Source organism: Phodopus roborovskii, unplaced genomic scaffold (assembly GCF_943737965.1).
Source record: "Phodopus roborovskii unplaced genomic scaffold, PHOROB, whole genome shotgun sequence".
NCBI classification, from domain to species: Eukaryota; Metazoa; Chordata; class Mammalia; order Rodentia; family Cricetidae; genus Phodopus; species Phodopus roborovskii.
Window position 1 is genome coordinate 8,411,382 of NW_026126618.1, and position 13,605 is coordinate 8,424,986.

A 13,605-nucleotide genomic window follows, 5' to 3' on the forward strand; every position below is an offset into this window, starting at 1 on the left:
AGTAAAGGACAGATAAGAACAATGACATTCATTAATTTGTTTTGGGGAAGGAAAAGCCACAGACTTGGATACACAAGGAAGAGTTATGAGTATTATTATATTAGTAAAGAACTTAGTCTTCTCATGTATAAAATGACAACATAATCAATTGTCATCATTATCATTATCATCATCATCTCACCTCTACACCCCAAAATTAATGAGAGTTCTAGAGCTCATTAAGTGGTAATGGGAGATGTGATGCTCATAATCACCAGGTGGCATAAGGTTTTGTGAATCAACATATCACAACATATTTTCCTTTCTGTGAATAATATGAAATGCATTTCACTGAGGTTTACACTATAAAAGTATGAAGATATGTTTGAATGAAACATTTGTCTCACCTGGCCCTTTGAAATTACTAATTTGCATATGTTATGCTTTTAAATTATTGCTATAAACAAAACTACCAGCTTGAATTTCTTGATGCTGTCATCAATAAATTATCTCTATGTAATGCAAACTATTTCTTAGCTATTATCAATTACATATTTGCACAATTTTATATTTTGGGGTTAGGAAAGTTTGAAAGATGAAAATGCTAGCAAGAATTGTCCTGGTACTCATCATCTTTGAAGCTACATTAACTGCCCCCACTACGGAGCTCTTTAACTATGACTCAGAAGTCTACGATGCCATCTTGGAAGATGTGGGAAACTTTTATAACTTTGAACAGATACCTATCAACCAAGTAGAGGTAATGTCTTCTTCCCATACTTGAGACTTTTAGAAGCATTGAGTGATAACTGATAAGAGCTTATTTGATTTTGCAAAATATTTTTCTTACTTACAAAGGTTGGATCTCAATTTCCTATAACATCTGCCTGCAACATGTACAACTTTTTCAATGTGAATGCTGAGACAATCTTTTTGTTCCCAACAGGAAAAACAAAAATAATAGCACACTTTCATTGTGTGTTTGTGTGTGTGTGTGTGTGTGTGTGTGTGTGTGTGTGCACATGCACATATGTTTGTATACCAGGACACATATGGAGATAAAAGGAAAATTTGAGAGAGTTGGTAGTCTGCTTCCACAATTTGAGCTCTGGTTGTTGACCTCAGGTAAAGGTAAGTGCCTTCAGCCATTAACACACCTCACTAGCCTGAATAAAGCAACAATAGTTCTATTAAGCTACAACACACACAGTTTTTTAAAGCAAGGAAGAATTAAAGCACTCATTATGTAATGCTTTTAAAACACACAAGAAGATTAATAAAAGAGTGTAGAGGGAGCCCACCGATTCAGAATTGTGCTGTGTACCAGGAGGAAATGTGCATTTCTGAATGGTTGATTTTTCTCCCTGGCAGTAAAGGAGACATTGGCAAGGTTACAGCCTATTACATAAATCTGACATGACATATTTCTAATTACATGCTGGGCTTCTTATACTTTCACATAACTAAAGGATACAGGCTAGTTCTCTTGAGTCAGAGCACAAACAGACCTTGAAGCATGATTTATATACAACATTGGCAAAAATTAGATATAAATAAATAAGGGAGAAAATCAGATTAGCTTTAAAAGATCATTGCAAATTCTGGACCCTCTTTCAAATGTAAATCTTAGACTTACTGTTTTATATGGGCTTGACTACAAAGTATCTAGATGATACATTGAACTTGTATAAAATACAAGATGACACAATGTTCGATACCATTCATATTGCCTTATGAAATGAGAATCAGATTTCATAACAGACTAATTTTCACACTTCTTCTTTCCTTCTATCTCAGCCTGACTTGCCTCATATTTTATCTCCTTTTCTTCTGTTTTTAATAAAGTCTCAGTCTCTTAGCAGTTATCTGCCAAGATAAATACTTTACTTCAGGCTTATTTTATTTATTCCACATTGAAAAGTAAGAAAAAGAATTCAGGGATTAAACATTTAATGCTTATCCTCAAAGAATTCTGTGTAAGCATGGTTGAGAAGAGAGCTAAGGGTTTTGTCACTTCCTTCAGAAGAACCCAGTGAACAGTTTAAGAAATACTGGTTAATTCTGAGCCTGTTTCAGGAGATATTGTGAAGGAAATAACACCATCTACATAAAATGTAAAACCTACTCATCTCTGTGAGAATTCTTCACATTGACCAAACTGTCCCAGATGTTCTTATAAATGAGTAGAGTTCCTCCTGCAATTTGATGATTTGGTATACAACCTTCCCTCTGGGTCAGAATGTTCTAATCCAGTGCTTCTCAACCTATATAGGTCATGACCCGTTTGGGGGATGTATATCAAATATCCTGCATATCAGGCATTTACATAACATTAGAAAAATTATAGTTATGAAGTAGCCACAAAAGAATTTCAAAGTTGGGGTTGTTAGGAAGGTTGAGAATTATTCTATATGAATGCATTCCCATGTTCCCACCAGATGGTTCCTGCCACAGCTCTTGCCTCATGCTAATAACCCTCATTTGTGACAGAATTTTCTTTTAAGGCACAGTTCATACATACTCACTTTAATCCTTGAACAAAATTTTTTTGAAGAGCTAGCACTATTTCCTTCTAGCAGATGTCACTATGAAGACAATGCTTTTCAATTACTTGCCTAAGATTTCATAAGGCTACATATAACAAAACTATCTCATAACAGAAAATAACTTCCAACAGAGGACTCGAGATTGTATACACCTTCCTTTGCTTCCTAAAGTTTTCCAAATTATTCTTTTGACTAGACATCAGTCTTTTTTATTATTATTTTAAACATAATTCTTTATTGATTCATTGAAAATTTCACATCATGTACCCCAATCCTACTCATTTCCCAGTACCTCCATATCTTTCCCTTCCCCTTCAGTATGCCCCCAAAATTAATTGAAAACAAAACAAAATAAACAAACAAACAAGAAACTCACCTCACTCCTCCATCTTTCCAACACCTCTTCATTCATCCTGGTGACATCGGGGGCTGCAGTGTGTCATGCAGTATATGCCTTATGTCCAATCAGCCTCACCTGCAGAATGTTCATTGCAATGAGTCATTGGTCTGGTTCAAGGACTCTGGTTCCTGGTACACCATCATCAAACCTCATCCTGTGATTGAATTCCAAATTCTTCAAAAGCATACAAGGGCAGGAAAAGCATCCACCCATGTTGATGTTAATATAAATTAGAAATGCGCTTTTAGATATCTCTGTCTGCAACCTGATTTTTCTACAAAAGATGGCTTTAGGCTGTAAAGAATCATATGTGGGCCCAATGCAATATGTCTCATTTCTTTACTACAGTCTACACACATATATGTATGCAAATATATCACACACTTACATGTTGTGTCATATATTATGCACATACTATGTGTATATCACACATGTACTTTGTTTAGTCGTTAGGAGAAATCATTTTTTTTGCTTGTTTAAACTATTCATCAGAAACTTCCGTGTTCAGGGGCTGGTATTCTTTGTTGTGTGGCTAACTGCTCCTGATGAGTGTCGTTATATGCTCATTTTTTTCCCATGATTCAACTTTTATGTTATGGATATTAATTTTTCCTAGGATAAAGGGAACTACAAACTGCCCCCTAAATAACAGACCTCCCGAGAGTATTTTATCACCATAGAAAAATGATCCATGAAAATTATGGTGCTGGTTGAACTTCCATTCTTCTATTGCAATCTCCAATTCTCACCTAACTAGACTTCTCCCCACATAAATTTCAACTTAGCCCTATGTCTTTAACTTTTTCTTAATTTGGCCTGCATTGACCCCATGTCTTCACCAAACAGAAGCATTGTACTATTAAACCCAATGGGATTGGACACTATGGTTGCTGTGAGGTGGTGTGTAGAGGGTACAATAGTAATAGACAACGTTCTTATTGAAGATGTATAGCAGGATTGTCTCTCCATCACCCAAATGTTTAAGGGCTTTGCTCCTCTTTCAACCATATGATATGCAACTGAGTGTCCCTGTTAGCCTGTTAGCCTGCTCACAGTTCTGGAACTCATTTTACCTCCTTCTTTAGTTTCTTGTGACCTCCGCCTCTATTTTTCAGTCACCCTAAGACTGTATATAGATTATTGAAAAATTGCTATATGCTGTCTTAAAACTGCTTTCTTAATGTCTGAAATGAGATGGATTATATATCCATAAGTAAATAGTAGCAAGAAAAGATATATTGGCAAAACTTCCTTCATAGAATAATTTTCTTGCTTTATTCCTCAGGGCAGAGGACCACCTCTCTCTTCATGAGTTTTCAGATGTTTATTTCATTTTCTTTAAAGAATATTTTATGTTTATTTTGTGTGCATATTTAAAATTAAAAATAAATCTATTATGCATAAAATAAATTACACATTTCTATGAAAATAGAGTCTTTTTTTTTTTCAAGAAAAAAAATCATTTCTTGGTAACAATGGCACTGTTTTGTGTTTTTGCAAATCTCATTAGTGCTTGGCCCAATAGAGCTCAGCTTCTCATTGTATCTGCTCTGGTCTTCAGTGTAAGTTGCTTTGGTTGGATTCTAAAGTAAGCCATCATGTAGATATGTGGTTCAAAGTGCAGAAGTACTTCAGTAACCATTTAAGAGAGTTACAGATAATCTTCATTGCTAGTCTAGACCCTAGCATTTTGTCTCCCTTCAGAGATTGATTGTAATGTAGAGTCGGAAGCCTCATCGTCATTGATAAATTCCCTCACACTATTCCTTTCAGATCCATTGCTCTGTCCTCAGTGTGAATGAGTGACTTACTTGGCCGTGGTTTATCACTACCATGCATTGGCTATTTGAAAAACATTAGTTCACTGAGTAGGCATATGTTTCAAATGTTCATTTGTTTCATTATAACTAATCCCAATACAGTCAATATCCCAACTATGCATCCCAGAAACATGAACAATCAATGAAAAACAAAAGAATATGATTCTGCATGATTTGTTCTTACAAAAATTGTTTCAAAATTGAAATAAAGTTTGAGAATGACATTTGAAGATGGTAGAGCAATAATATTCTCTAAGGGAGTGAGATTACTTCAGTGACTTTGTAGGTATGAGATAAACCTGTGAAAAATGGCTTTTCTTCCTGTCATTATTAGTGTATCATTTGGGCTGGAGAGATGGCTACGCTCACAACCAAAAATATAGTATATCATTCAGTGATCGAATCACAGATGTTTATGCACATACAACTTTTAGAAGAACTGAGTTGATTCTGGGATCTTTATTGACAAATTTGATATAAAATAGCAAAAATATATTAGGTTGTCAAGAATAAATATTGATCAAAAATCTTTCCTTTTGATGTAATATATTTTAATTAAAATATGATTGTATCATTTCCTCTTCCTTGTCCTTTCCCCAGGCACTCCTGAGTCTCTAACTCCCACGATCACCTTAAATGATATTCTTTTTCTATTCTTACTGTTACAAACAGATACGCAAACATATAAATCAACCTGCTGAGTCTGTTTTCATTATTTGTGTATGTATGATTTCTGTGCATATGATTTCAGGGCTGACCATTTTGTATTGGATAATGAATTAGGTGATTCAAGCCTGGGAAAGATAAATTGCTCCATCTCAGAACTATACTCGTTATATAGAAAAATAGTTTGTATTAAAAATATTCTTTTTTCTGATATAAAAAAAGCTTAAATTAGTAAGATTGTTACCACTTAGCCTGTTATTCATCACGAGAAAGGAGATAGACACCACTTACGGGTTCCAAAGATTTTACTAATTCACCATTTAAGTAGGTCACTAATCAATCAGGGCTGCAGGACAAGAGCTTGGGAGCCTTGTTTCTCTTGACAGCCCTGAGCTGTGGCAGAAGTGGGGTTTATAAGCATAGAAATCACGAACATTTTTTGCCAGTTTACAGTTCCAATTTCCACCCATCAGGATTTAGAGATTAGGAGCTTCCTTGAGTGTTCATCATTGTCACCCGACATACAATGCAGCCTTTCAGTCCAACCAATCAGATTCATTTGTGCCTTCTGTGGTTAGGAACAGCCACGCTTCTAGATAACTAAAACAGCATAACAACTATTTTTATGGTTTAGGGAGGAAGTTGATCACCTTTTGGAAAGGTCTCAGCTTCCCCAGAGCTTGAGAATCTGAACTTTACCCTGCAGGTAAAATGGAGTCTGAAATTAAAATGGCAGCATTCAGGCTAAGTGCCATTGCCTGCTCCATTCAATATCAATGTTATTTATTTCTTTGGGTAACAATATATAAGCTATGAATTAACCTTTATGTTTTAATATTACTGCCTCAATTGAACCAATTATATAGTGCATGTTAAAGTTTCAAACATGGAGATTTAATATGAAATGTATTTCTATTAAAAGAAACATCCTAACTCATAAACCTTAGTTAAACATTCTTTTCTAGGTTTAATGAAAAGTAAAAGTCAACCTCCCTTTTAAGCAAAAAGCCTCTGATTGACAGAGGAGGGGAGAATTTTACTAATAAGCCTTTAATAGATTAATCCGACTTATTTCCTATAATTTTCCTTTATAGAAAATTCTAAATAATGTGATTCTCATTGTCAGCCATTTTAAAACTGTAAAACAGGAACACCAAGAAATACACAATCATGGTGTCTCATTGGGAAGATAAATTTATTGATAATTTTCGTCTATCACTCACTTGTGTTTGTCTTACATTTTTATGAGGCCATACTAACAAACTGATTCAGACTACTCTTCAAAATAAGATATCACTGTGTCCATTTAATAATAGCAACTGAGAACTCGAAATTTTGCTCAAGGTTATTTGCCCGGTAAGTTTCGGAGTGAAATTGAAGCAAGATTCTTTTAGTGCCAAAGAAAGAAGTCGTTGGCACCAACAGCCTCTGTTATTTTTCTGCTTGATCTCTAATCTTGAATTCTTTTAACTACGTCCAAATAGAGCTTTATTTTCTATGAAATTAAGTCATTAAAAAAATAGCAGCTTTCAAATGATTGTAATTGGCCTGCTATTGCAACAAGTCTTAGCTGTCAACATTGTTAAAGGCTCAACAGAGGAAAAATAGATCATGCTGGCCTGAAAGCGGTACATAGGAATATGAGCGGAGTGACTGCTGCCAAAAGCACTTCTCCCTGATGCCGTTGCAAGACACAGAGAGGGAAGCATAGTTTTTACTGTCAGGGGTTCAAAATCACTACTTTCAAATAATTAACACAGATTACTCCAGGAAATCTGAGCACAAGGCTCAGGTTTAAAGTAGAAGTCCACGGTGCCAAACATGTCTGTGTGCCAGTGTGTCAGATTCATTAGAATGCATCATTAGCAATACAGGCTGAATTGCTCAGAGCCATTTGATACCCTGAAATCCAGCTGTTGACATCATAGTTATTGAGTAATGCCAAAACTGATTTGCTCAACTATGACATATATTTGGAGAGACAAGTAAATCCAGAGATCCGTTTATCATCAATATAATCTTTATTTTGTGTCTGAATAAATATCTAAATGGCACACATTTCCAAACAGTTTTTATAAGAATGAACAGAAGGGGAATTTATAGGGTAAAAAATGATATGCTTTCGATCAAGGGTTACTGGTCAGGAATTGGGTGGCACAGTGGTATTATAAACTAAATAAATATACAGTTAAATGGTTTTGCTTCTAAATCTGGTTTTCCCTGGGAGTATAGGCTGAGCATGTATACTTTTGAGGTGGCAGGAGATATTATGCATTATAAACCCATTTCTGTATCAGAATGCAGTTGGTCACCATGTACAATAAATGAATTACCTTGAAACGGGACACATACTTATCATACAATTGCATGACCTCAGCCAAGCCTTTAAATCCCTCTCAGTCTCAGATTCCTCTTATATCTTTTGAAGATTGGGTAACATAAGCATGTTAACTGTTTAATGGAGAGCCTGGGGCAGAGAGAAAATCTCATAATTACAGGTAGTTTTATAATGGGCTCATTCAAGTAATATACTACAGCTTATATTCCGATGATATAGTTTGGCTTCATGGGAAGGATGGGCCTTGAGCAGTAATGAGTGCTAACTTTCACTGTGTTGGGATTGATATATCAGGGGAACTGATCAGACCACTTCTCTCTGTTCCTCAGAACTTTCAGTCTAGTAGTCTTAAAATTTATAATATTCTACCGACAAAGTGCACATGCTAATCAATTGCCCATGAATTTTTGATCATCAAGAATCTGTCAGCTGATGTAATGTGAAAATATTTTACCTATGGATCATTCTACCATCTTTTCTGATCAGTGTCTAAGGTCACTAACATAAATATCATGGAAGATAGCCCGGCAGTGAAGAGTGTATATTGTTTTTGTAGTAGAACTGAGGGATGAGTTTCCAGCACCCACTTCAGTAAGCTTAAAACCACCTGTAGCTCCAGCTCCAGAGGAATATGATGCCTCTTTCCATGGGCACCAGCATTCATATGAAAATATACACACAATGACACACATAGAAACAAGGGTATGAAGGAACTGTCTATGCCAATGAATCAGAAACTGCAGTCGAGTTTCTAGTAACCTTCACTCAAGGTCATTTTGGTGCACTATGGAGAAGCTCACATCCCAACCAAAGCAACTTCCTCTCCTTGCTTAAGAGCACACTGTGTGGCAATCTCAGGCAATTTCATGTTAATTTCTGCGTATTCACTGAACTGCCATTGCCTTTTTTCCATACAAACCCTGTATTTGTGGTCCTCAATGTTGCGTGGAGTGTGTGAGCGTGTCTTCTGTCAGATGAAGAACAATTGGCTGAAATCAAAGAGGAGAGCTCTCAAGGATGGGCACCCACCGCATACCTAGTTTCTTCTCCTCTTGAATCTTTCCATGTAACGTCAGCAGTGTGACTTCTGGAGAATTTGCCTATGACTCAAACTTCTTTCAGCTTTAGTTGAGCAATGCACCTCAGCGTATTCTTCAGTAGAAGATGCCATGGCTATTTCATACAACTCTTGTTGAGTCGTGGAAAACAACCTCTTTCTCTCAGATTTTCAACTCTCCAGGATGGAATTAACCTTCCTGCCTGCTACAGCCCCTGTTCTAAATTAGAAAACGCTTCTCTGGCTCAGGGATTCTCCGACTTGTTCAAATATTTGAATCATGTGGTGTGTGTGTGTGTGTGTGTGTATGTGTGTGTAAACATGGGTGCACATGCATGGAGTTAAGAGAAAACTAGGGTATCAACCCTCACCTTCTGCTTTGGTAAAGACAGACTCTCCTTTGTGTTTTTCTACTGCAGATAAGGGCTTAGCTGTCTCCTGCACAACTCCCAATATAAACCACAAGATTACAGATGTTCCCAATGTCTAGTTTCATGTGGGTTCTTGGAATTCAAACTCATGTTGCAAACCTGTATAGCGAATGCCTTCTAACTGACTCTCCTGTCAGACTTGAATTATTTCTATAGCTTCAAAATCTCCCAGTGTTGAATCCCCACTCACAATACTGAAATCAGTTCAGTGAGAGTCTGGTTCCGTTTTGAAGTATTTTACTGTTTTATTCAGGGCCACTTATGTTGTATTCTTAAGTTATTTTCATATGTATTTGTGTGCATAATCTTTTCTCCCTTTGATAATATAAATATAAAATGCTCATATCCACCTCTCATTTTCCTCCTTTAAGCCCCATCTCTATCCTTCCCCCAAATATATTCTCATACTAAATTTATGTCTTCTTTTTTAGTTGGATAGTAGACTATAATTAATTAATCAATGATGCCCATACCTGTGGCCACACCATCAAAGAAAAATGATTTTCCCTCTCCACACAGCTAACAACTGCTAATAGCACCCTAGTAAGGGGCAGACCACAGTCACCTGTTGCAATGTGAGGGTTTACTTGATTTTGGCTTTTTGAAGGACCCTCCACCCAGCTCCCCAATAGATAACATACACAGTCTTGTTATCTATGAATGTCCAGTCTTAGCTTCGCTTGTTGCTAGCCAGCTTTTAAAATATCCCAACCACCTTTTGCCTCTTGGATTTTCCTGTTCTCTTACTTTTGTAAATCTTATTCTTACTCTGTGGATTGCTGTGTAGCGGGATGGGTGACTGGCCGGCCCCTGATGTCCTCCTCTCCCTCTCTTCCTCCTTTCTTTTTCTATTTACACCCTCCACCAGCCAGCCCTGCCTATCCCTGCTCCTGCCTCACCTTTGGCCATTCAGCTCTTTGTTAGACCATCAGGTGTTTTAAACAGGTAAAGAATCACAGCTTCACAGAGTTGAACAAATGCAGCATAAACAAAAATCACACACCTTAAAATAATATTCTACCACAACCTATGCTGACAAACACATCCTCTGTGAGTTAGAAGGCTAATAGCTACATCATGTCCAGAAGATGGCACATCTCAACACTGTTTCCCCTTATCCAGATCTTATAGTCTTCCTCCCTCTGTTTCCACAATATTTCCTGGGCCTTCACTGAGGGCATGAACATGAACCATTTAGGACCAGTTACACATCTTTTTTGTTTGTTTGTTTTGGTTTTTCAAGACAGAGTTTCTCTGTGTAACAATCCCAGCTGTTCTGGAACTAACTCTGTAGACTAGGTTGCCCTCCAAGTCAAAGAGATCCACCTGCCTCTGCCTCCCAAGTGATGGGATTAAAGCCATTTGCCGTCACTGCCCACCCAGATATCAAACTTAGCCACTGACTTCTACTAATGGTAAATGAAGCTTCTCTGACCAACTATGACAGGATCCCAGGCCTATTAATATAAATATAAGTTTTAGGAGGTAATTTGATAGTATGAGCATCTACACTCATACTATCAAGTTCTATTCCAAGATCTATGATCTCCTAGGACCAGGTTTTTAAATAATACTACAATACCAGTCATGAAATTTCTTATTGTGAAGCATTTTACCATAAGAATATAGTTATGTACCTCATAACATATCTGCTCCTATTGCTCTTGGAGGCACATTTTGCCCTGGTAGGTTGGTGGAACCTGTGGGATGGTGGGTTGAGGACCCAGAGGTTAAAACCACTGAGATCTTTTCTTCCTCTGTAGATGACATAGCAACCTTTCTGTATTATTAAAACTAGCCAGAATGGAAGAAGTTTCCAAATTGTCTTGAGATTGATCTTTTTTCTGTGATTGATAGCCAAAATGTGTGTTGTCCTCAGCAACTGCATCTTACTAGGAAGCTCCAGTGGAAAATGAAGGACAATGGCAAAAGCCTGTGTTGCTTTGGAGACCTCAGGAGTCTTGTATAGGTAGCCTGTGCCTTGCATTATGATTTTCATTTAATAATTCATGTCTTCTGGCAGTGGTTTTGTCCACTATCATCAGATAGCTCCATACAAACTCTTTTACTTCATGTTGTACTTTGAAATGAATTTAGTAATTAGTGAATTTTCAGTAAACTTTTCTTACATCCTTAGTTTTCATTAGCCCACCTACTAGCACTTTGCTCTTCTATCCCACACCTCATCCCTACTTAATCCTTCAGCCCCCAAATTCGCCCCCTTCTTCGTTCATATCATAGGGAATACACTTTCCCTCTAATACATTTCCAGTTGGGTTGTATAACAGCACACTTACATATGGCATTTTCCTGCACTGTTCCTTTAGATACTCTCGTGTTCCCTGGTCTATTTATTTCTCTTAGTATTGTTTGTTGGGGAGGGGAGTACAGAAATTCCTTCCACTTCTTCATTACGTTGCCTTTCAGGTTTATTCTTTCACCTTTCTAGCATCATGCTCTAGATTTTTTTTTATTATCTCACATTTTCAAAGTGATGGTGTAAAAGCAATGAACACTGAGGGATTTACCACCACTTAAGAAAGGTTTGCATATTCCAGGGCGTGGTAAATTGCCTTAAGTGCTGCCATGAGCTTAGTTTCAATCACCAGGCACTACATCGTTTTTAAAATATAAACACACACACAGAAAGAGGGGGGGGAGGGAGAGAGAGGGATTGGGGAAGGCCTGGCTATAACACAGAGAGGGGGGAGCAATGACAGGAGGATCTCTGGAGCTTGATGGGCAACACATCTAGCCAGTTGGCAGAGTCCAGGTTCAAAGGGACCATGTCTTAAAATGCAGTGAATAATATGACTAAATATGACTAAAAACATACCAGCGTTGATCTCAGTCCTCAGCACGAACATCCACATATCTCCCAACACATACACACACACACACACACACACACACACACACACACACACATAATTTTGAATATTTCCTTTTCTCTGCTGTGTAATGCTACATAAGTATTTTTTTTCTCATGGGATTATAATTTCTGATCTGGGATTTGACTAGTCCTATCTTTTCCTTGCCCCACTCACTGATAGTGTTTTTATTTTCACTGATTCCACAGATTTCTAATTGTTCCTCTCCTAGGGCAGGAGCTGGTAAACAAACTTCCATGGAGTTTGCTATCAGCGTGGACTCACCCTGGAATTCTTGAGGGCCACAGCTGATCACAGTAAAACATTACAATAGAAAACAGATTAAAGACATAAAGTGAATAAATGACATTGAAAATAATTTTTCACAGTGCTACTCGGTAGTCACATTCGTTCTTCAACAAATATAACAAATGAATAAAGATGGAGGAGGATCAACAAATATGCAAAGGTATGCAAATAGGGAGAAATTAGAAACTCACATCAAGGCCAATAATCCATCACTCTGCAATCTTTCCTGTTGACAAGTTGAATTCTCTCATGCTTACAATGGCAAAGGTGGAGTATGATCCCTTTGTCAACAGTGCATATTGTTTTACTAAGCTATGAAACTCATTAAGGGCTGGTTTAGAAGAGGTATTTGTTTCATGTTAGAACAGGAAAAAGTTAAATTTACAAAATAAAAACAATGCAGTCAAATTAACCCATTAGAAATAAATAACTAGAATTTAGAAGGATCCATGTATGGTATTTTCATTCCCTTTCTGTCCTGTCTTCACCAGATTACTGATAGTAGCACACAATGACATTTCTAACTTGTCCCTCTGACATTCTCACTTGGAGAATTGGGCAACAAGGAGAAATGAAGTTTGACCTGGACCTGATAGGAGATAGTGGTATATTTTCCTTTGCCAAACTGCCCTACTAATGTCATTTGAGTATTTTCAATATGAACCAGATGATGCACTGAGGAGAGGATACAAGAAGCTGAGAAGTTTCTGGAGCCTAAGGAGCTAAGATAAAGAAAATGTAGACTAAACTTGTATAAAACTCAAGGAGAAATTCTTCTGGCAATTAAAGAAGGAATATTGCTGTTTTGTACACAATAAAAGGAAATAAAATAAATATATGAACTAAAGTGGAGAATCGCAAATTCTCTCAAAAGACAAAGATTAGAGTTTCATTGGAAAGGCCTTTAAATCCACTTTTGATTTTTCTTTTTTTGCATTATTTTTACTTAAACATTCAACTGATTTCAAGAAACTGGATACATTTTAGTGTTCTAAAATAATGAATGCTAAGCATATATTGAGACAACTTGCAAATGTCCTAAAAAAATTAACATGTCATGAATTACTAATCACATGATATCCTGGCAAGTTATTATAATTTCTATGGTATTACCTTTTAAGTTGCTATACAAAGTAGGCTGTTTTGCTTTGGCATTTTCAAATATATTTAATCTTATTTGTTCTCCTTG

General features: G+C 36.8%; 1 protein-coding gene across 1 annotated transcript in view; it reads left to right on the top strand.

The window, feature by feature from the left end:
- Positions 1-565: 565 nt before the first annotated feature.
- Epyc (epiphycan) overlaps positions 566-13,605 on the top strand; it is a 31,073-nt gene continuing 18,033 nt past the window's right edge. Inside the window, exon 1 of the mRNA XM_051206296.1 lies at positions 566-739. Coding sequence (XP_051062253.1) covers positions 575-739 — 165 coding nt within the window. The 5' untranslated portion in view covers positions 566-574. The remainder of the gene's footprint in view (positions 740-13,605) is intronic.